The sequence below is a fragment of the Balaenoptera borealis genome (genome assembly GCF_965194805.1).
Source record: "Balaenoptera borealis genome assembly, chromosome: 5".
NCBI classification, from domain to species: Eukaryota; Metazoa; Chordata; class Mammalia; order Artiodactyla; family Balaenopteridae; genus Balaenoptera; species Balaenoptera borealis.
Window position 1 is genome coordinate 49,580,167 of NC_138862.1, and position 24,030 is coordinate 49,604,196.

At 39.8% G+C, this 24,030-nt stretch overlaps 1 protein-coding gene across 23 annotated transcripts in view; it reads left to right on the forward strand.

Moving 5' to 3' along the window:
- Positions 1-24,030, forward strand: part of NFKBIZ (NFKB inhibitor zeta) — a 154,275-nt gene that overhangs the window by 24,412 nt on the left and 105,833 nt on the right. For 16 of the 23 annotated variants that reach the window (XR_014244706.1, XR_014244707.1, XR_014244708.1 and 13 more), the window contains exon 12: positions 13,138-13,308. The exons of 5 other annotated variants lie outside the window; for them this stretch is intronic. Coding sequence is in view for 1 of the 18 variants with exons in the window: in XM_082392087.1 (XP_082248213.1) it covers positions 13,138-13,140 (3 nt within the window). In the remaining 17 variants the exon portion in view is untranslated. Of the gene's footprint in view, positions 1-13,137; positions 22,038-24,030 lie in introns of those variants that run through there. 2 more of the 23 variants (XR_014244722.1, XM_082392087.1) reach the window with 2 other exon arrangements.

Here is a 24,030-nt window from a genome sequence, read left to right on the forward strand (position 1 = left end):
TTTGGAGATGAGAAAATTGAAGTACTAGTAGGTTAAAAAACTTTCCTGAGGTGACACATCTGGTAAGTGGTAGATATGGGAGGTCTATAGAAAGCTTTTGCCAGTTTCTATCATAGAAATGTTACACAGCATAAAGGATCTTAGAAACACCATGTCTTATTTTTTTTTTAACATCTTTATTGGAGTATAATTGCTTTATATTGTTGTGTTATTTGCTGCTGTATAACAAAGTGAATCAGGTATATGTATACATATATCCCCATATCCCCTCTGTCTTGCGTCTTCCTCCCACCCTCCCTGTCCCGCCCCTCTAGGTGATCACAAAGCACTGAGCTGATCTCCCTGTGCTATGCGGCTGCTTCCCACTAGCTATCTATTTTACATTTGGTAGTGTATATATGTCCATGTCACTCTCACTTCGTCTCAGCTTACCCTTCCCCCTCCCCATATCCTCAAGTCCATTCTCTACGTCTGCATCTTTATTCCTGTCTTGCTCCTAGGTTCTTCAGGACCATTTTTTTTTTTTTTTAGATTCCACATATATGTGTTAGCATACGGTATTTGTTTTTCTCTTTCTGACTTACTTCACTCTGTATGACAGACTCTAAGTCCATCCACCTCACTACAAACAACTCAATTTCATAGAAACACCAAGTGTCAATGTGTAAATGAGTAGGTGAGTTTGTGAGGGTGTTTGTGAGCACATGTGAGCATGTGAGAGTGTGTGTGGGTATGTGAGGGCTCTTATCTCAGGGTCTTCCAAAATGCTGTTCTTTCTCTTGACTACCCCTCTACACCTTCAGTCGACTCAATCTTATCCTTCAGGGTTTAACTTCAATATCACTGCTTCAAGGATGTTTGTTACAAGCTTTCATAATATGTTATTCTTTATTTCTTCCTATCACTATTGTAATTGAATTTACAGAAATATTTATTTAATGGGTGTCTTTTCCACTAGACTGTAGGCTGCATGGGGCCTGTTTCCCACCATGTCTCCAACACGTAGCATGGTTTCTGGCATAGAGTATGTGCTCAATGTGTATTTGTTGAATCAATGAATGAACGTCCAAGAGTAAGAAAGTTTCCCTTCTCATGTTGCTATAAACTGAATTATCTTTGAGAATTACATAATTTTTTTGCCTTTCCCTCCAATTAAAAAAAGTTACATATAGTAAAATTTATTTTTTTTGGTATATAGGTCTATGAGTTTTTACAAAAGTAAAGAGTCATGTGCAACTGACACGGGATTAATTTCCAAAATATCCAAACAGCTCATACAACTCAGTAACAAAAAAGTCAACCCAACCAAAAAATGAGCAGAAGACCTAAATAGACAGTCCTCCAAAAAAGACATACAGATGGCCAATAGGCACATAAAAAGATGCTCACCATCACTAATTATTGGAGAAATGCAAGTCAAAAATACAGTGAGGTATCACCTCACACTGGTCAGAATGGCCATCATTAAAAAGTCTACAAATAACAAATGCTGGAGAAGGTGTGGAGAAAAGGGAACCCTCCTGCACTGTGGGTGGGAATGTAAATTGGTGCAGCCACTGTGGAAAACAGTATGAAGATTTCTTAAAAACTAAAAATAGAGTTGCCGTATGATCCAGCAATCCCACTCTTGGGCATACATCCAGAGAAAACTCTAATTCAAAAAGATACATTCACCCGAATGTTAATAGCAGCACTATTTACAATAGTCAAGACATGGAAGCAACCTAAATGTCCACTGACAGAGGAATAGATAAAGCAGATGTGGTACATATATACAATGGAATATTACTCAGCCATAATAAAGAAGGAAATAATGTCATTTGCAGCAACATGGATGGACCTAGAGATTTTCATACTAAGTGAAATAAGTCAGACAGGGAAAGACAAATACCGTATGATATCACTTATATGTGGAATCTAAAATGTGATACAAAAGAACTTATTTACAAAACAGAAACAGACTCACAGACATAGAAAACAAACTTACAGTTACCAACAGGGAAAGGGAGTGAGGGCGGGATAAATTAGGAGTTTGGGATTAGCAGATACAAACTACTATATATAAAATAGATAAACAACAAGGTCCTACTCTATAGCACAGGGAACTATATTCAGTAACCTGTAATAAACTGTAATAGAAAAGAATACGAAAGAGAAGATATGTATATATATTCTTGCTGAACAACAGAAACTAACACAACATTGTAAGTCAACTATACTTCAGTTAAAAAAAGAGGCATGTAGCTACTGTAATAGTCAAGGTATAGAACAATTCATCCCCCTCCCCACAAAAAACTCCCTCTTGATAAGCCTTTGTAGTCACTCTACCCCCAACCCTTACTCTTGGGCAACCACTGAAAATTGCTTATTTTACATTACCCTGGCTCTTTTCTTTTCCATCCTGCCTTATCTAAGTTCAGCTATCTTACTGCTCCTTAGCACTCCTGAATACTTTATCAGAGAAATGAAATTGCATCTAGACAGTTGCCTTACCCATTTATGTCCCACATGGAGTCATTTAAGCAAATAACTTGACTACCTGGAAGAGTAAGAAGAGGGACACTAGGCTACTTGGTTTTTTGTCATTGGCCTGTTACTCTCTTAACAGCTCCAGCGTCTGTATGCATCCCTATTTCACTACCCCTGCCTTAATGCAGGCTTCCTGATCTTGTCCAGATCATTGCAATAGGCTTCATATTAGTTTCCATGCCTCCAGTACTTCTCTGCTTATGTTTAATCGCTACGTTTCCCCCAGAGCGACCTTTCTGAGACTCTAAGACCTCAGACTCTTTGTTGGCACCTTATTGAACCTCAGCACCTCAGCATATCATTCAGGCTCCTCGGGGTCCCCTGCCTACTTCTGCAGAATCATCCTTATTGGGTCTTTTTCCTTGTATTCTGTGATGTTGCCATTGTCTCAGACGATTTGCCATTTTCCAAATGTGCCATGGGTTTTATGTCTTTATGCTTCTGTTCATGCTGCCCGGAAAGGCTTTCCTCGCTGCGTCTCCTCCGTGAAAACCCCTTCCTTATGGAAGACTCAACACAGGCCAGCTCTTGCATTCTTCTCAAAGACCACTTAAAGATTCTCTCTTTTGTGCCCATGGTCACCTGTCCACCCGCTTTGCCACAACACCCATAATTCCTTATTGTAAGCCCATGCTCACGTATTTGTCTCCCATTTCATAGAAACAAAACCCTTTGAGGTCAAGTCTGTCTGTCTCTTATTTCCCTTTGAATCCTGAGTGCCTAGTGCTGTGTCTGCCATATAGTGGGTGCTCAATACACATCTGCTGAATGCAATAATGGATAGAGTTATTACTGTAGTATTAGTGGGCTGGCCAAAAATTTCGTTCGGGTTTGGCCACAAGCTGTTACGGCCAAACCCGAACGAAAATTTTGGCCAACCCAATACTTTTGCACTTTAAAAGCTTTCATAAACCTGTTTTAAATTTGTCTAGTTTTTGACGTTTGGGAAAAATTTTGACCAAGTACTCTCCCATTTCTTGAGAAGCTGCTGAACCTATTTGTGTGGCCGTGTGAAGTTCTCTCCAGCTTTCGCTCAGTCACTATGCGTCTATTTCAGTGTGACCTAGTCAGTTGGCATTATTTCAACTGGGCTTATCCATGGCTGTCTGCTTGTGTATAGAAACTCAACTTGCAACTGTGACAGTAAAAAAAGGGAAAAACAGGGGATGTCGAAAGTGAACATGAATTTCCCATTAGTGGCTAACTGGCTTTGAACTTCCTCTCCATGGAGGCTCAGAGTAAAGTCAAAGTTATCACTGAGCTCAGGTCTGGACTGCCTACAGGTCACGCTGTTACTCAGCTCCTTATCTGTTGTGTTCCGTGTCATATTAACTTTGTGAACTTCTACCCCAGGGATCTTAGTCCCAGGATGTTTGGGTTCAACATATTTGCCATTGAAGTGGAGATCTTGTCCTTCCTTGTGAAAGTGAAGACATTAATTCCTCTAAAAATATTCTATCCAACCAATTCTGTCATTTCATTGTGAAAAAAACAAACACTGACATAGAATATGATTCTTACTAATAAAGCACCCACATTTGTAACAAGGCAGGTCTTGGTCAGGAGGGAGGACAGGTGAGAGAAGGGAGGAATATTCTGTATCTTCATCTCAATATGACCAGGGTTAGGGTCTAGGTGGGTATCTGCTTCCTCCCAGTTGCATGCCCGCTAGTGTAAGCTTGGAGCTCTCTGGAAACTGTCACCTCTTAGGACAATTGCATAGTCTAGGAAACATTCGAGTTGTAGGGAAGGTGTTTAGCACTATGGTTTCAAATTTTCATCTTACAAATTTAGGTCACAGCAATGTTTCTCAAATTTGCATTTTTACTAGGATCAACTAGGCAGCTTGTGAGAAAGATATCACTGGTTTCTACCCCTGGAGATTCTGGTTCAGGAGGCTTGGAGTGAACCCTTGGAAGCTATATTTTAAATAATCTCTCTGGATGATTCTGATGCACAAAGATGAAAAACTCTGTCTTTTCTTGGATTGTTGGAGCTGAATAGGGCAACATGATGTTTCTGAAGGCACCCTTGCCATTCCGAGTTTGTTGACAGACCAATGTACATTTATTAAAACAGGTTCTAAAAAACTGGGACTTTCTGTCCCAAACCTCACCTGTTTTCAATGTCTGGAAGTCCATTTGATCTTGTGGAAAACACCCACAAGCAGAAAGCAAAGATGGCGCCCAAGAAGGATTCAGGCTGAGGAGAAGCATTAGGAGTGACCCAGAAAACGTACACTTAAATTCCGCTGGGATAAGAATCCTCCGAGCAGAGTTGATGCTGACGCACTGCACTGCTGATGCACTGTGGAGTGAATTGAGTTTGCATCATTGTACCCTCCTGCTATGACTTACGTCATGGTGATCAGGGTAGTGCCAACCTAAAGTTTGGAAATGTTTGACATGGTGGTTGCACAAATGGAATTGGGGCAGAGCAGTGATAAAAGATGCACAACTGCCTGCAGAGGTGAACAGATATGTGGACGTGCTGTCTCTTAACCTGCTTTCTGGTATGAGTTGAATTCCAAAATGTTGGTTGAGTTTGCTAGGTTTGGTTCAGGTCTCCAAAAGGTAGGTTTGGTCTCCATGTGTGTGGCATCGTTCTGTATAAGCTCTAGAATTGGGGGTGTGTAGTGGAGAAGTGGAGGAATGATGGTAGCTGAGGATTTTCACTTAAGTTTCACTGAATAATAAATAACATGTACTATGCCTGAGAAGCATGAAATTTTCACAGAGACTTGTTAAGCAACCTCTTTCCAGTGTTGTTTTGATCTTGGGAGATCAGGGCGTGGGGACAGCACACCCAGACCTTGTGGCAGACAGTAGAAACCCTTCAGCACGTCTCAGAAACCTGACTATTACCTGTCACGAGGACAGGGGATTGCTGTGTTTTCTTTTTGAAGAAAAGATTTCATGAAATGGATGAGGAATTTTTAATCTACTATATTCTCATTTCTGGGACTGAAGGAATTAGTAGAAATTGTACTGTTCTTAAAATAATGAGACGATTATCTTTAACTTTGGAAAATTAGAAAAGGGCACTAAAATCAGGGACTTCTTATAAGAAGGAAGGAACCTTAAAGGTATCAGGTTCAACCCCCTGGAATCACCTTTATCCTTCTCTTTCAAATGGTTGACTGGTTTCATACTGATAGAACAGGATAATCCAGTGCTACTTTCCCTAATAAGCCACTGAAGTTCAAATGTAAAAGGGGTGAGTGAGGACCTCTGACCTGCCTGTGTCTCTCTTGAGTGTAGTACACCAACACCTGCTATCACCAAGCCCAAAAAGTTTACTCAAGTTTTTGGCCAAGGAATCAACTTGGGTAGAACAGAAAGTCCTGTACAGCCCTCTTGTCTGCCAAACAGCATTGGCATTGGAGCCATTCCCAGTAAAGTGAGAATTTCCTGGCTGTTTGACTTTGAGTATGTCATTCAGTCTGTCAAATCGTTGTGTTCTCCCTGTAAAATGTTGTCACCTATAACTTGCATGGATTGAATGATAATACATGTGTAAAATAGGTGGTATACAATAGAGATAATAAATTATATACCTTTGCTTGGGCAAATAACATTTTTTTATGATGACATTAAATTACTTTGTGTTACTGATTACACTCCTCCAAAGTAGGACAGACATGAGTCTAGATTTAACAGGGGACACTGAGAAGGAAAAACAAATCTAATTCGGAGGAGTAGGTAAGTGTGAGTCTGTTAAAAGCAAACAACCTGAGGTACCTCTCTTCAAAGACAGCATCCTGTCTGTTTGTACTTTGGCAAAAGCATGAGTGGGCAAACACTATTTTATTTGACATTGCCCTAAAAGGGCCAAGCTCCAATGACAATGCTTGCATCTTTGGCAAACACCCTCAAAAGGATAAGTTCATTTAAACATGCAGACACAAATCTTTATGTTTTGTGCAAATTAATTTTTAGTAACTACATTTTACTTGCTTTGTTTCCTTCACACAACCCTTTGGTGGACCGACATTATTGTCTCCCTAGCACTCTTTTCCCAAGTCTAATTTTCACCTTCCCTTTCTGGTCCCAGTACTTTCCACAACTTGGCGGGTGCCTCCCTTGCTCTCTCCAGCTCCCAACCTTCTGCCCTATGAATGTTTTGCAGGAAGAGTTGGTAACTTCTTATCATAACCATAACAGTAGCACAGATAAACTACTTTACAAGCCAATTTCGTAGGCACGGTGTGGTTTATCTAATAATCCTGTGTAGCAGGTTATCTCAATTCTGAGAATGAAGAAATTTAGGTCAGGAGAGATGGCAGAGCAAATAGTATCAGATCTTGACATGGTTCATCTTATCTTTTATTAATCCTCTGCTTTATCTATCATACCATATTGCCTCCTTTTCAGAGAAAAATCTTGAATTGACTGGTAATCTGCATCCTAAAAGTCTTGATTCTAGGCATTGTTTTAATTAGGACAGTATTTATGGAATCTCTTGTATTGTTATATGTATGTCTGTGTTAGGATGGTCAGAAAAGGGAAATTGTCTTGGTAGTTAAGAAACTGCTGAGTATCAAAGAAAAAGGAGAAGGAAATATATTATTTAATACAAAAAAGAACATTGGAGTTACTAAAACAAAAGATGATTTGAATAACTACAAGTCTACAGTCCACTTGAGTCTATAATCTTGCTAGTGAGATTCCCCAAAGTCTATTCTCTAACCTTGCTGCACAACTAGTGGAAAAAAAATTGTTGACAAAACAAAGGCTATTCTGCCAGTTCCTTGTTGTGGTTGTGAGACGAATTTATGTAATAAAGTGCTATTTAAAGTATGAGCTATAGTTTTATGCAGCTGATTTTACTTAATTCTAAAAAGAGTTCATTGAACACTGTGGCTGAACCTGATGGAGCTGGATCTTTAGCCACATGAATTATTGAAATTCCACAGCATTCCTGAAAGATTGGTAAATATTTTTCTCTTTTTGTCACAGTGGAGGCCCAGGTGATAATAATAATAATAAAAAACTATGGTACTGTATTTATAAAATTTTTACTTCTTCCCCATAGTATTTGTTACAATTGAAAATCATTCTTGGGCTTCCCTGGTGGCGCAGTGGTTAAGAATCCGCCTGCCAATGCAAGGGACATGGGTTCGAGCCCTGGTCTGGGAAGATCCCAGATGCCGCGGAGCAACTGAGCCCGTGCGCCACGACTACTGAGCCTGCGCTCTAGAGCCTGCGAGCCACAACTACTGAAGCCTGCGTGCCTAGAGCCCATGCTCCGCAACAAGAGAGGTCACCGCAATGAGAAGCCCGTGCACCGCAATGAAGAGTAGCCCCCGCTCGCCGCAACTAGAGAAAAGCCTGCACGCAGCAACAAAGACGCAGTGCAGCCAAAAGAATTAAAAAAAAAAAAATTAAAAAAAGAAAATCATTCTTTATATTAATAGGATTGGGAGGTACTGAGGGAAAAGGCAGGTACTGTTGTACTTCATGATTATTTTGCAAGTTAAATCATTACTCTGCTTTTGGTTGGTGACTGAATGACAAATACCCCTTTATCTGAAGAGTAAGAGGCTATGGGTGTCAACTGGGAGCAATGAAAGCTCTAATACTCAATGTATTGTTTTTCCATTCTTTTATTCTCTTATTTCTATCTGACATATATATGTCTTTCTTCACAGATTCATACACACTTTATATATACCCATCATTGATGCTAAAGTATATGACTTTTTTTTTATTTTAAAAAGTTTTTGGTAAATTTTAACACAATATAGGTACAATATAATCATTTCAACATAAAAATTATTGAGATACTGTAATTTTTTAACTAAGACTTCAAAATTCAGTGTGTATTTTACTTACAAGTCAATTTGAACTAGCCATATTTCAGGTGAATGACAGCCGCATGTGTCTGGTGACCACAGTATTGGGTCTGCATGGTGGGATAGAATAGTAAACAACACAGGCATGGCCACTATCTGTAATATGACTTTCTTTTTTGGCAAACATACCTGAATTTATATATCCAAATGCAGCCCATTTCCTTCAGAATGAAAGCATATTTCTACATTATTGACATTTTCAAGATTTTGGAATTTCACTTTTTTGCAACTTTTTTTTTTAATACCACCAAAGGTGTTAAGTTTTGCTCTTTAGAGTGGGGTTGATTTTTGGTAAGGCTGAAAGTCATTTGAAGCCAACTGAGGTAAATGACCGGGCTGAGTAACATAAATTGTGGTAAAACATGAGCCAAGAATATGAGCAACCCTGCCTGAGAAGCTCCCATCTCTTGTTTCTTGTTTTGTAAAGAGCATTTTTTAACAAAAAGTGATTTTCTGATCCCAATGGCTGCCTTTTGCAGAGTCAAAATGTCAAGGCCCTGCCTGATTGAACTCCATCTAACTTTACAGATGCACTTGCCATGCTACTGCCATGAACTCTGGTTACGTGAACTACATGACCTTCCCTCCATCCTTAGCAACTCTGTGCTTTTGCCTGTATTGTTCCTATTCTCATTGACTTGTATATATTACCCTTCATTCCAGAAAAGTTTAAATGTGGCCCTCTTTATTCCTGCTGAATTCTACTCATCTTTAAGGATCTATCAGTTCCCATATCTTTCCAATTGGAAATGAATCTCTGAGCTTCCCTAGTATTCTATGTTGCCTTCTATTTTGTAGTATAGCTCTTAGAGTCTAAGCTTTTTGCTTATATGCCTTCAGTTTTGTAGGGTTAGCACCTAGCCCAGTTTCTTCTCCTATTAAATGGAATAAATTAGACTTATTTTCTTTCTTTTTCCCCACCCCTTGCAATTCATTTGCTTATTCACTTATTTAAGAATGATTTATAGATCAACAACAATGCACTGTGCAAGCAATGAGTATATAAAGATCAATTTGATTACTTTCTTCTTCTTGTGGAGTTCATAGCTTACTAGGGGAGCCAGTGACATAAAGAAGTAATTGCAAAACAATACAGTAAGTGCTATTGCAGAAATAAGTGCAGGATTAAGTTGTGACCCAGCAGAGAGAGTAATCAATTCTGTCTTTGGGTGGTGGAGGATGGCTCCATAGGACAGAAGACACTAGGTCTGTTTCTCAAAGGACAACAGGTGTCACCAAATGGACAAAGATCTAAAGGACATTCCAGAGAGGAAAAAATATATGAAGCCATCAGTATACAAGAAAATATTATGGGACTTCCCTGGTGGTCCAGTGGTAAAGAATCCGCCTTCCAATGCAGGGGACGCGGGGTAGACCCCTGGTCGTGGAACTAAGATCCCACATGCCGCGGGGTAACTAAGCCCGTGCGCCACAGCTACTGAGCCCATGCGCCTCAACTAGAGAGCCCGCGTGCTGCAAACTACAGAGCCCAACGAGCTCTGGAACCTGTGTGCCACAACTAGAGAAAAGCCCACGTGTCACAACTAGAGAGAAGCACATGTGCTGCAAGGAAGAACCTGCATGCCACAACAAAGACCCCACGCAGCCAAAAAAAAAAATATATATATATATATTTAACAAAAAAAGAAAATATTATATCTTCAGTCAATTGCAAAAAATTTGAGATTTGGAGGGTAAGAAATGGGATTAGAGAGGGAAGAGGGGCAGATTTTGGAGAGCCTTGTGTACTATGCAAAGGAGTTTGGACTTTGTGTAGTTGAAAGGGAAACTCCAAAGTAATTAAATCACAGAGGTTACAGGATTGAGTTATAATTTAGAAAGGTCTGGAGCAGTGGAGAATGAACTTTAGAGGTGGGTGGTGGAGAGGGAGGAAATAGAAAAATAGAATTCAGGCTGTGTCTGTCTGGTTAGGATGCTAATATAAAAGTTCAGATGAGGATTGATGAAGGCCTGAACTAAGGCAGAGGCAGAAGGGAAAGGGAGGGATGGGTCAGGTCTGAGAGATATTTAGGGGACAGAATAGACAGGATTTGTGGCTATGCTTTTGGACTGATGCAAGGATAAAATGTAATAATATATGCTCAAGAATCAAATATGAGGCACTCTAGAAAGGTGAAGAATTATCAAATAACTGGTGATGGGATTGGTAATATAAAACACCTTACATATTACCTAAAAGAAAATGTATTAAAAATGTCTGCCGGATAAAGCTATGTATTTTCTCCAGTGTATTTAAAAACATTTGTGACTTGAATGGAAATATTTGAAGAAATGAAAATTCAACCTAACTTGATTATTTTCTGCTAAATCTTTAATTCAGGTCCAATGACCATGAAATGCTAAACGTGGTAGAAATTGTGGTGGTGAGATGAAGAGAAGTGGGGAGAAAGACAGAGAGAAAGGGGGTAATCTTAGTGTAGGACTCTCACAGCTCCATGTCCTATGCTCTGCAAGTGTCTTCAATAGAGTGTGGGCCTTTGCTCCCTAGAACTTTCTGGAAAGAGAGTAATCTTTTTCTCTCCCCTCAGGGGCACTAAGGAAAAGCACTGTCTTAAGTTTCCCTCTATCATCTTCCTTCTGGGCAAAAGAGGGACAAAGGCAATGGCTTGGAGAAAGGTATTGCTTTGCTAATTCCCCATAAAAAGTGAGATCTGGAGGAGCCTAGGTGCATTGTTTGCATATGACAACATCAAAATGGGTAAGAACCTGTCAGTTCCTCCTGGTTTCATTCACATACTGCCCCAGGGAACTGGCATTGCTTTAACTCAGGAAAAACCCGGGGCTGACCATGCTTTTAGACATGGGATCATCAGGTGGTCAAACATTGGAAAGAGAGAAAGATACAAACAAAAGGCAGAGATATGACACAGAATTTTGTGTTGACCTATTTGCAAGAGTCTGAGACCTGGAATGGGGAGAAATGAGACTGGAGAATGAGGCAAGGGCTGGGTCTTGGAGGGCCTTGGATTCTGTTAAAGGAGTTGGTGTAGGAGCGAGGGACTCCCAGAGATAACTTAGTCAAGGAAGAACCGGGATCAGGTGGTAATTTAGAGAGACCTGAAGGCTGTGTGGAGGATGGACTGTGGCACACAGCAAGCCCAGGGAGGGTAAGATTTAAAGTTCCTGTTTGCCCAGCAAGAGCACATGGGATCTGATAAGGGTGTTTGCCTTTTGCCACTGTCAAGGGCCAGGAGAATGTAACTTAGGGACCCAGTGTAAACCAGGTGTCAGGTCTTTATTGCCCTGTCATCTTTCATCACACATAAGCCTCCTTCATACCGACCTCTCAGCTCTAGCCTGAGAATCATTGGTTCTTGCCCCAGGTGGGAGGCAGAGTAGAGAAGAGGAGGTTTCAGAGGCTCCGTGAATCACCAAGGAGAGGCAGCTGGCTGTAAAACCTACACAGAATGTGAGCTGGGTAATTTGAAAAGTGTGGCTGAAACCCAACAAACACCTCTCTCTAATTTGCCCTCCCTACCCTTGGGTGAAAATGAGTCAAACAAGGGAGTACCCAGGCAGAATGCTGGGGCAGTATGGTTCTTTACAAAGAAGGAGACCTCATGATCATTATTAAGGAGAAAGGAAGATTTAGGGGGTTCTAGAATTTTCTGATTTTTCTTTTTCTTTCCTATTTATTTTTCCTATTTTTACCCCTACTTAGATGACTCCATTCTTTTGCTAACTCTCTAATCTAGTTCTTTTTTTAAAAAATTTATTTATTTATTTTTGGCTGCGTTGGGTCTTCGTTGCAGTGCGTGGGCTTCTCATTGCGGTGGCTTCTCTTGTTGCGGAGCACAGGCTCTAGGTGCGTGGGCTTCAGCAGTTGTGGCATGCGGGTTCAGTAGTTGTGGCACACGGGCTTAGTTGCTCCGCGGCATGTGGGATCTTCCCAGGCCAGGGATCGAACCCGTGTCCCCTGCATTGGCAGGTGGATTCTTAACCACTGTGCCACCAGGGAAGTCCCTCTAATCTAGTTCTTCAGCATAATAAATTTTCTCTCTTCTTCAGAAAACCCATCACCATGCTGAGTACTTAATAGATCCTTAAAATTTGCCAGTGAACTTGTTTTAAAAGGTTAAATCGGAATGAGGACAACATTTAGATGTAGTAGATTTGTTGATGACTGGGGGGTGGAAAGCAATTTCAGTAATCTATATTGCTGCCATCATTGACTCTCTGTTCCAAAAGGCATCTTAAAGATCCAATGGCTCTAACTTGATGCCCCCTAAAACTCAATGGCAGTTACCCTGCCTGTGAAGATGTAGAGCATGGGGACCTCATTACTTTCTCAGGCAGTCCTTCTGACAGTCAGAACTGAAAACTGCTTCCCATAATGGTCACCCACTCCTTGTAGTTCCACTTTCCTATGCAGTATAATTTTTACCCTTTTCTCATGGTAGAGAAGGGGGACAAAAATTATAAGCACAGCAACTTTTGCCTCCGGCAAACGCTGAGACTAAAGCCATGTGTTTTGCAATAATCACTCCTTGATTGAATTCGCTGCCCTTTGCAAACAGTTATGTGCCCCCTCTGTCCCTCTTTTCCTTTCCTTTAGTCCACTCTTTCAATATGTAAAATATGAAAAATCTGATCTTTACCAACAGTAGCATAAATTCTTGGTTCTTAAGCCATTCCCAGTATGGAGTACCATACACAATCCTATCTTGAGTTTTAGAGCAAGGCCTGAGTTTCTATGAGTTGAACTTTGGTGGATTTCTTTTCTTTTTTTCTAGTGAGACTCTGTAGCTTTGCTGAGAAGTATCTGGTGGACAGGGAACATCCAGACCTCCTGAACAACCTGGCAACATGAAATTCTCAGAATCTTCCACAATCACTGGTTCAGACCTTTCAGACTTAGTTCTCTTGCTATTAAGATGACTGTCGAAATCATCATAAAATAACAGGTTGGTCACAATTCAATTTTCAATTCAATTTTGAAATCTTACCTCTCTTTGTGATCTCTCTTCCTCCCTCTCTAGAATAAGTGGGTGGGCGGGTAGATGTGTGTGCAGCAAAATATGGGAGGAAGAGGTGGGCTGGGTGGATGGAATTGTTTCTTACTGTGGTTGGGTCTCACAGCTTTTTATGGTTGTTTTTTTTCTACCCTTCTAGCCCCATTTTGACCAACTCCTTCCCCACCTCTTCGCCCTAAACCCCAAAAAACCACAACTACAGTCAAGTAATTAAACACACAAAACAAATAAAACTGCCTCTGTGTGAATATGCCTCTCTGGTCACGCCATCCCTGTGGGAGACACCTCCCTCATTGACAGTAACAGGCAGAATTTCTCAAGTGAGCCAGGCATGCAGCAGACTCTGCACCCTCAAGGCAGAATAGAGAGGGAAGGCCAGAGCTTCTGGAAGGGTTTGGACCTGTTGGTTCTTGGAAACTAGGGGGAGGGTGGGGCAAAGGCACGCCCGAGAATCCTGGCAGACTCAGAAGGGAGAGGAAAACAAATCTCTCATGTCATAGCCACTTGTTCATTTGACAAAATCTGGGATTTGGTTGGTCCCTTGGGCTCCTGGCTGAGTGAGGGTGAGAGGAATCTCCTAGGTTTGCAGATCTGGCATGACCATGGATGAGCTGATTTCAAACAACTTTCTAACGTAAACTTAAAATTTATTCCCTCAGAATTCTAAAGCTCCACCTCAAATCTAACTAAATGGTTAAGTTCTAAAATGATATATGCATTTTGCAAATTTTCTGTCCTTATAGTCCTAGCATGGGACAACAAGTTTACTAGTGAGCACTAAACTCACCTGGGAAGCTTTTAGAAAATGCTGTTGCCTGGAGCTCACCCAAGACCAATTGAATCAGAACTATGACCAGTTGGCGTATTAATATCTATGTAGAAGTTTCCAATAGATTTAATGAGCAACCAGGGTTGAGAGCCACTGCAATATTTGAACCAATCTGTCAACCAGTATTTCTAGAGGTTTACTCAATATTAACATTGTGCTACATCCTGGGACTACAGATAAAGAGGTGATGTGGGCACTCAGTGAGAGGAACTGACAATAGCTATTGGAGTGTGAGGAGGGCTCAGTCTGAGGAAGGAGGAAAACCAGGAGAGAAGAGAGTCCAGGAAGGAAGACAGTATTTCAAGGAGTTCAGCCTGATCAACAGAGCCTGTGCTGCAGAGTCGTCCATAATCAGATAATTTGAAATGTCTCAATATTGGATAACAGGAAGATTGTTGGTGACTTTGAGATCATTTGCGCTGAGATTTCAGTTGGCTGAGTAGATAAGGGAACGAAGATAAAGATGGACTGAACTGTTAAGAATTCTGGTTATGAAGTGACAGTTTTAATGGGGATAATGGGGTCTAGGAATTTTTTTTTCTTCAAGTTTTATTGAGGTATAATTGACATATTATATTAGTTTAAGGTGTACAATATAATGCTTTGATGTATATATTAACTGAGAAATGATCACCACAATAAGCTTAACATCCATCAACTCACATAGTTACAATTTTTTTCTTGCAAAGAGTCCTTTTAAGATCTACTCTCTTAGCAACTTTCAAATATACAATACAGTATTGCTAACCATAGCTACCATGCTGTACATTACATCCCTAGAACTTATTTATCTTAAAGCTAGAAGTTTGTACCTTTTTGACTGTCTTCACTCATTTCCCCCAGCTCCCACCCTTCACCTCCGGCAGCCACCAATCTGTTCCCTGTTTCTATGAGTTTGGTTTTTAAAAAAATATTCCACATATAAGTGAGATCATACAGTTTTTGTCTTTCTCTGGCTTATTTCACTTAGCATAATGTCCTCAAGGTCCATCCATGTTGCAGCAATGGTGGATTTCCTTCTTTTTTATGATTAAGATTCCATTATATCTCTCTATGTATCTCTATATATCTATATAAACTTGTGGTGACCATTTCACAGTTAATACATATATCAAATCATTATGTTATACACCTTAAACTAATATAATGTTATATGTCAATTATATCTCAATAAAACTGGAAGAGAAAAAATTCCTAGACCCTGTATCCCCATTTAAGACTGTTGTTTCATAACCATAATTCTTAACAGTTCAGTCCATATTTATCTTCATTTCCTTTTATATACCACATTTTGAATTTTTAAAAAGTTTGGTGAAGAATGGTTTAGATCTGAGTATATGTACATGCTAAAGGGAGGGGAGTGAATGACAATATAGGGGAGGGAATAATGGATGAAACATGGTTCCTGAGAATGCAGAAGGGATGGGATCCAGAGCATGGGTCAAAGGGTTCAGCCTTGGACAGAAGGAGAATAGAGGCTCTGCTGCCATTGTAATGGTGGGGAGGATGGAATTGTTGGTGTGGATGGAGACAAATGTTTAGGCACAGACATGGGTGGCAATGGGAGACGTTTGCCTGCTGGCCTCTAATTCACTGTGATGTGGAGGGGAGGTTGGGGGCAAGGTTTCCTAGTAAGTCATTCCCCTCGGAGACTGCTGAAACTAGTGAGATGGAGTGACAGCCAGAGTTGAGCACATCTCGTTTCTCACTCCCCTCACCCTCTCCTGACACGTGGACTAGTGTGTGTGTGTGTGTGTGTGTGTGTGTGTGTGTGCGTGTTCACTGTGTCTGGAGGGTGCTGAGTTGGGGGCAGTATGGGAGACACTTTGTCCTCTCTGTGTGGCCCTCTCCATGTCTCATCACCCCTTACCTTCACCTCGCCCATTCCCCCTGCCTCCTGCAGAACCATTCTGTCTTCTGTCTCTTCACTGTTCCTTCTTTCTGTCCACGGTATCAGAATATCCGTCTTCAATTAGCACCACTGCTGCTTTGGTTAAGTATCCATTTGTCTCTGTTATGAATGCTAGAAGTCTAATAGTTTATCAACATCACTAGTTCTTATCTTTCCATAAGGCTAGCTGTTCGATACAGGGTGCTGGAAGGCATTATACACTCTTAGGAATGTTTCTAGCCTTCTGAAAAACAGAGGCCCAAATTACATGGCGAGCAGAAACAAAGCCATTATGAGGACCCAGGTTTCTGGGTCAGTGACATTTCATCTTCATCTTAGTTTCTGTCTTCACTTCTCAAAGCTTAAGCCTGGGGAAAGAGGTGGCGAAGGCCCTGAAAAATGGGCTCAAAATATAACATGCAACAGCTTCCAAAGGGCAACTTGATAACAGTTTTCCTAATGAAACCACAGGTCTGGTTCAGTTGGTTTAACATCCTGCTTGAATTAGGCAGCCTTTGGACTCAGTTCTATGATTGTTTGCTGATATGATGATTCACCTAATGGAAAAATTGATTAAGAACATTAAAAGAATTTAAAAATTGTGGTAAAATACGCCTGACATAAAATTTACCATCTTAACCATTTTAAGTGTACCGTTCAGTAGTGTTAAGTGTATTCACATTGTTGTACAACCAATCTCCAGAACTTTTTCATCCTGCAAAAGTGAAACTCTATAAGCGTTAAAAACAACTCCACATTCTCCCTTGCCCCAAGCTCCAGGCAACCACCATTCTACTTTCTGTCTCTACAAATATGACTGCTCTAGGTACCTCATATTAGTGGAATTGCACAATATTTGCCTTTTGTGACTGGCTTATTTCACTTAGCGTAAAGTCCTCAGGGTTCATCCATGTTGTAGCATTCATCAGAATTCCCTTCCTTTTTAAGACTGAGTAATATTTCATCGTATGTATACACAATATTTTGTCTATCCAATCATCCATTGATGGACACTTGGCTGCTTCCACCTTTTGGCTAAACTGTGAATAATGCTGTTATATACATGTGTGTACAAGTATCTGTTTGAGTCCCTACTTTCAATTCTTTTGGGTACATACCCATAAATGGAAATGCTGGATCATATGGTAACTCTATTTTTAGTTTTTTGAGGACCTGTCATACTGTCTTCCATAGAAACTGCACCATTTTACATTCCCACCAATAGTGCACAAAGGTTTCAATTTTTCCACATCCATACAAACACTTGTTATTTTTATTTAGTTATTTATTTTTGATAGTAGCCTACCTAATGGGTGTGAGGTGGTAGCTCATTGTGGTTTTGATTTGCATTTCCCTGATGATTAGTGATGTTGAACATTTTTTTCATGTGCTTATGGGCCACTTGTATGTCTTCTTTAGAGAAATGTCTAGTCAAGTCCTGTGCCCTTTATTTAATTGGGTTGTCTGTTTTTCATTGTTGTTGAGATCAAGAACATTTAAAGATTTTTGCAGTGTGTATCCAGAGCTACACTGTAGGGTTTATTTAAGTCCAAGGTTTTAAATTTTTCTCCAGTGACTCTGTCACAGTCCCTGTTGTGAAACACAATGGGCTCCTTGAGGTAAATTCCATGTTTAGGTAGCATTTAATGTGGTTTTCCCAGTTTTTAATTTTAACTTATGATAATTTGGGTCAGATTTTTTACATAAACCAGATGCTACATCTCTTGACATAGCAAAGCATATCAGTGTTTCTCTGTGCTGATGACATGGTTCCAAGCTGAATGGTTGATTTCATCAGGAGGAACAGCTCAGTGTCAAGTATGCCATCTTTAGAACGCATTCCTGTGAGGTAGAGCTACACAGCTCTGTTGAAGAGCTAAGTGTAGCTATGTTCCAGGGGTATTGGGGGGGTGGTGTGTGTTTTGGGACCAACACCACCCATTGGAACCTAGGAGATTTAATTCTGCTCCAAGTTAATGGCTCCACAGGGGCCCCATTGAGGTTCATAAATGGGAGGTACAGTTGGTTGCTAGCTTCTCTCTTAAAAGTCTTTCAGGCCAAAGATATCTCTTAAGTGCTGTAGGTACAGAAATTTAGGGCTTTGCTCTACTTTTTAGTGTCTTGAGGGCAGATCCAAACGTGCTTTTTTGAGAAAAGTCTTGTGTACCTATAGATGTTCTTAGCCCACTCTGCATTAAGGCCTTACCAAAGGGCAAGAACATAAAGCAGACTCTCTGGTTTCCTGTCTGTCTACATGTCTGGGGTCTAAGCATGAGAATCTCCTTTCAGTCAGCCACAGAGAATAGGTAGGGAAATTATGAAGTCATCAGTAAACTCAGTTTTGGAATTGTCTTCTATAGGTACCTTGTGAAAGCCCTGATGAGAAAAATGGTATCCGAGAAGAATAGCCAAAGAGAGATACTAAACATTCATTTCTTTAGTTTCTCTGGGTGACTTTCTGGGATAGAGTTGCAGTACCTCAAACTTGGTTCTGCATATATTATTCTGGTGCTACACAGAAAATCTGGGCCCAAACTAAAACCTAACAACATTCCTTCAACTTTTATTGAGCCCCTCTATAAGAAATAGCATGTACGGAGCATCTTGGATTCTTTTTTCCTTTCTTTTCCTTTCTTTTTGGGGGGTAAAAACCACAATAAGCACTGTGCTGTTATTATGTATATAAAGCTATTCATAGTAAATTATTTTCAGAGCCAGAAAAAGAAAAAAGACTGTTCCAAAAGCAGTTTTGTTTTCTGTTTTTTTAAAACAAAAATAAAGTTATGTAACCCTGTGAATTTCTTTGCTTCTGCCTTGGCTGTCAGGAAGGTGAGTTTTAAACTCAATTATTTTTTTTAATCGAATATTTTTTGATATCAGTATTTGCTGACCTTGCTTTTTATTTGTTTTGTGTATTCTTTTTTTTTTTTTTTAAAGGTGCTGGCAGAGTTGATTTCTTCGGAGGTCTCTCTCCTTGGCTTGTAGATGGCCGGCTTCTCCCTGTTTCCTCACATGGCCTTTCTTTTTTTCTGAAAAAGATTTATTTATTATTTCTTTCTTTCTTTTATTTATTTTTGGCTGTGTCAGGTCTTAGTTGTGGCATGCAGGATCTTTGCTGAGGCATGTGGGATCTTTCATTGTGGCGTGAGGGCTCTTTGTTGTTGTGCGTGGGCTTCTCTCTAGTTGTGGCACGCAGGCTCATTAGTTGTGGTGTGCGGGCTGCCTGTGGCATGTGGGATCTTAGTTCCCTGACCAGGGATCGAACCTGCGTCCCCTGCATTGGAAGGCGGATTCTTTATCACTGGACGACCAGGGGGAGTCCTCTCACATGGCCTTTCTTATGTGTTGTGTATTCTTTTTAAACAGGTTCACTGAGGTATAATTTATCATAATAACAAGCCATTTAAACTGTACAGTTCAATGATTTTTAGCAAATTTATAGAGTTGTGCAACTATCATCACAACCTAATTTTAGAATATTTTCATCATCCCCAAAGATCCCTTCCCCCAGCCCCAGGCAACCACTAACCTATTTTCTGCCTCTATAGATTTGCCTACTCTGGATATTTCATGTAAATGGAATCATACAATATGTGGCCTTTGTGACTGGCTCCTTTCATTGAGCATGATGTTTTCCAGGTTCATCCACACTGTAGCATATATCAGTACTTTATTCCTTTTTATTGCTGAATAATATTCCATTGTATGCATGTACCACATTTTGTTTATCTATTAGTTGATGGGCATATGTTGTTTCCAGGTTTTGGTCATTATGAATAATGCTGCTATGAACATTCACTTACTAGTCTTTGTATAGATGTATATTTTTATTTCTCTTTGGTAGATACCTAGGAGTAGAATTGCTGAGTCATATGGTTAATCTATATTTAACTTTTTAAGAAACTACCCAACTGTTTTCCAAAGTAATGGTACCATTTAACAATTCCACCAACAATGTATAAGGGTTCTAGTTTTGCCATGTCCTCACCAACACTTGATATTGTATGCCTTTTGGGCTATAGTAATTTTAGTAGATGTGAAGTGGTGTCTCACTGCAACTTTAATTTGGATTTCCCTACTGACAGATGATGTTAAGTATCTTTTCATGTACTTATTGGTCATTCATATATCTTCTTTAATGAAATGTTTATTTAAATCTTTTGCCTGTATTTTAATTGTCTTGTCTTATTTGTTGGTTGGTCTTATTTGTTGGTTGGTCTTATTTGTATATTTAATTGTCTTGTCTTGGTTATTTGTCTTATCATTAAATTGTAGAAGCTCTTTATATATTCTAGATGTAAGTATTTTATCAGATAGATGACTTGCAAATATTATCTCCCAGTTTGTGGTTTGCCTTTCTATTTTCCTAATAGTGTCTTTTTGAAGTGCCAAATTTTAAAATTTTGGTGAAGTCCAATTCATCAATTTTTTCTTTGTATATCATGCTTTTGATATCATATCTAAGAAATCTTTGCCTAGCCCAAGGTCACAGAGATGTTCTCCTATGTTTTCTTCTAAAAGTTGTATAGTTTTAGTTCTTACATATAGTAAGAGATGTTAGGTATATTATTCATTTTGAGCTAATTTTTGTTGTATGGTGTGAAGTAAGGGTCTAAATTCATCCTTTTCCTCGTGGATATCTAATGATCCCAGCACAATTTGTTGAAAAGATGGCTTGTGTAATTGTTGACTCTGCTTTTATTACATTTATGCCTTTCAAGAAAAGGTGAAGTAGGTAGGGCATAAAGAATTAATGTCTGTATGAAGATAAAGAGACTTCTGTGTTGGAGTTTTAAGTACTTCCATGAGAGAACGAGCATCTGGCTGATGTTTTAAAGAATAAATTGAACCAAGATTTTATTTTGTTTCCTTCACCTCCCCCGTTCCCTCCCCAACCCTGCACTGAACATCTGCTTCTCTCCTGTGAGAGGAAGTGAAAGAGGCATAAACACAAATATCTTTACTGTGACCTTCCCATTTAAGAAAAAAAAAAAAAATCCCACTCTGCTGGGTCAGTTTATTACTGAATTAACCTTTACCAACAGTTCTATTGCAATTTTTGGAAGTTGACTTTCCCCAGGAAGCAGAACTGCTATTCCTGGTTCTCAGTGTTATGTAATAAATCTAGCTGGTCACTTTCACGGATGCTAACAGGAGCCGAGAGAGACCATCCCTCAATATCACAGAAATCTTCTTTATATTTGATTTACGGATGAATTTCTCACAAGAAATGTCTTAGGAGATATCACTAGAGTTGGGAACCCTCCACATCCAGATCCTACATGTATCTACGATAATGGGTAGAGGTAACCCCAAATAAGAATAGGTTCAATTGCCTTCTGGGGTTAACGGATACAAGGTAGCAAAAGCAGCATCTTTGGGGAAGTCTGTCTCTAGAAAAATACTATCCATCTGCTCTCTTAAGTCTTTACAAAGAACAGGATGATTACATCTTCCTTTATGGAAATTTACTGAATTCCTCTGTTTTATGGTGCTGACTTAGCAGCTATAACTTGGGCCCTTTTCTACTCTGGCTTTGCCAAAGATCTGTCACAATCAGGGCTGTGGCATAATAATAAAAAAAAATAATAAGGTAATATGTATATAGATATTATTATCTACAGGATACTCTTTTCCTGCCATATATTAGCTCATTTAACCGTGTGTGCCCTGGGGCATACCTTAAAACTGGCATTGTTGAGGGGGGTATGTATAGAAGTAACTGAGGTGGTATTTGGAGAATGGTAAATTCCCTCTCATCAAATAGCTTCAACCAGAGAAAATGTTGACAACAACATCTTGAAATGTTGGTTGAGGGATAAAGTTGAACAGCAGGGTCCTTTTTTTTTTTTTTTTTTTTTAAGGTAGCTTTTATTTTTATTATTTCCATTTTATAGATAAGGAAACTAAAGCACAGAGAGGTTAAGTTGCTTGTGCAAGCTCACACAGCTAATGATAATAACAGAGTACTTAGTATAACACAGTTCTGAGTGCTTTATATGTAATAATACCATTTAATTCTCACCTGTGTGATAGATGATGACATGGTCCCCATTTACAAATGAATAAACCGAGGTCCAGAAGGGTTTAGTAACTTGCCCAAGGTTACACAGCTAGTAAGCGGCAAGGCCGGGATTTGAATGGATAGTCTGGGTCTAGGTAGCAGTATCCTTTTTTGAGTCCCATATTTTTTCAGTTCTAGAACTCATCTGAGGGGTTCATCACCTGACTTGGTTAGACATATTCTTTTCATATCCTTCCACAAGGATCTCCAGAATCTCCATCCTCCTGCATCTCCAGGCACCTAATTTAGTAGCCTGGCACTCAAGAGCAATGCAAGTCTTGTCCTTGGGAGGCTGGGTCCCTCTTGGTACCTTCCTGTACTGTGTTCCAGTGTGGCAGCCATTTGCTGGAACAGGGCAGTTTCAGCATCCAGGGGAAGGTCCCCTAAAATTCTGACCCACTGTTGGTCAGAACTAAGAATTCCACTTAGCTTAAGATTTAGTTAGCATACACACATTCTGGCTTCCTCTAAGCTTTTAGCCAGTTTTTTAAATTAGTATAAGATTCAGGAGCAAGTTTTTTGGGAAGAAAGAAAAGTACAGGAGAGATTCTGAGGGCACAGGGTGTCTGAAATAGCAAGGGGAGCCAGGGAAGGGAAGAAAAGTTGGTGAGCCTTTGTCTACCTCAAAATTTTGCTGAGTGCCTCACCCTGATAGTAGGGGTAATAGATATGCAGGCAGGTCCTGCATTGCTGCCCCCAAATTAGGGGGCACACACCTTTGTTGTGTGTCACAGGAGAATGACTCAAATGGTGGAAATGTCCAAACAAATAAGAAAGGAGATAGGTTATTATACATGGGGTTTAAGAACTAGTTTTGGACAGGTGGGACCTGGTGGCACCAGGGAAAAGATGCCTTTGGTGGCTTCTCTTCCACTGATGCATTAGGACCTATCTTGCTAAACTGGGAACATGAACAAAATGTCCTTAACATTCCCCTCAGGTTGACTAAACTTTAGACAGTCTTCTTCCTGACTATAAGGTCACTGACCTCTCTTTTCTTAGAGCATTTACTTTAGAAAACTTGCAATTGTAAATTCTTTGCCCATTTGAGATGTAAATCTTTTCCTAGCCTCTTGCCTGTTTTACAATTGAAGACCATCTTTGTCAAGGACCTGGGAGCCATCCTGTGAAATATGATCATCAAGAAAGATGGCACCCAGATCTCCTGGTCTCTGTGGGAGGCTAGGGGCCACCTAATTTGATCAGCCTGTGTCAATTAGCAAACACAAATGGCTTAATCACATTGACCAATCTCCCCACTAACATCCTTCAGTACTTTTCCAGTAGCTCCCTTTAGCACTTAAAAACTCTTCTGCTTTTTGTTTCTAAGGAAGTTGAGTTCAGTCGCTCTGCCCTAGTGCAAAAGACCTGACCCCTATTGCGATATTGAATAAAATCTTCTTCCTTGCTAGTAAACTCTGTTCTCTGAAAGTTTTCTTTAACATGTAGAGACTTGAACAGTATTTTATCTAAACTGATTCTCAGTGAGTTTGGAAAGCCATTAACCAAGAGGACAGGATAACTTTATCACAGTATACTATTATTTGGGCTCATTACTGGGGATCTGCTACATAAAACATTTGATGTGTTATTAGTCACTTACAATAAATTCAAAATCAAAGCCAGAATGCTTCTCATCTTTCTTTGCCATATACATATTTGTTTGGGCTACATTGTATGTATATGTGTATGTATATACATATGTATATATATGTATATACACACACAATTTCATACACACACACAGTTAGTAATAGCTATCATTTTTTGTAGGCCTACTGTGTGCTAGGCACTGTGTACTTTATATATGCAGTACTTTACAAACATTTCCTTATTTAATCCTTACAGCATTTCTATGAGCTAGGTACT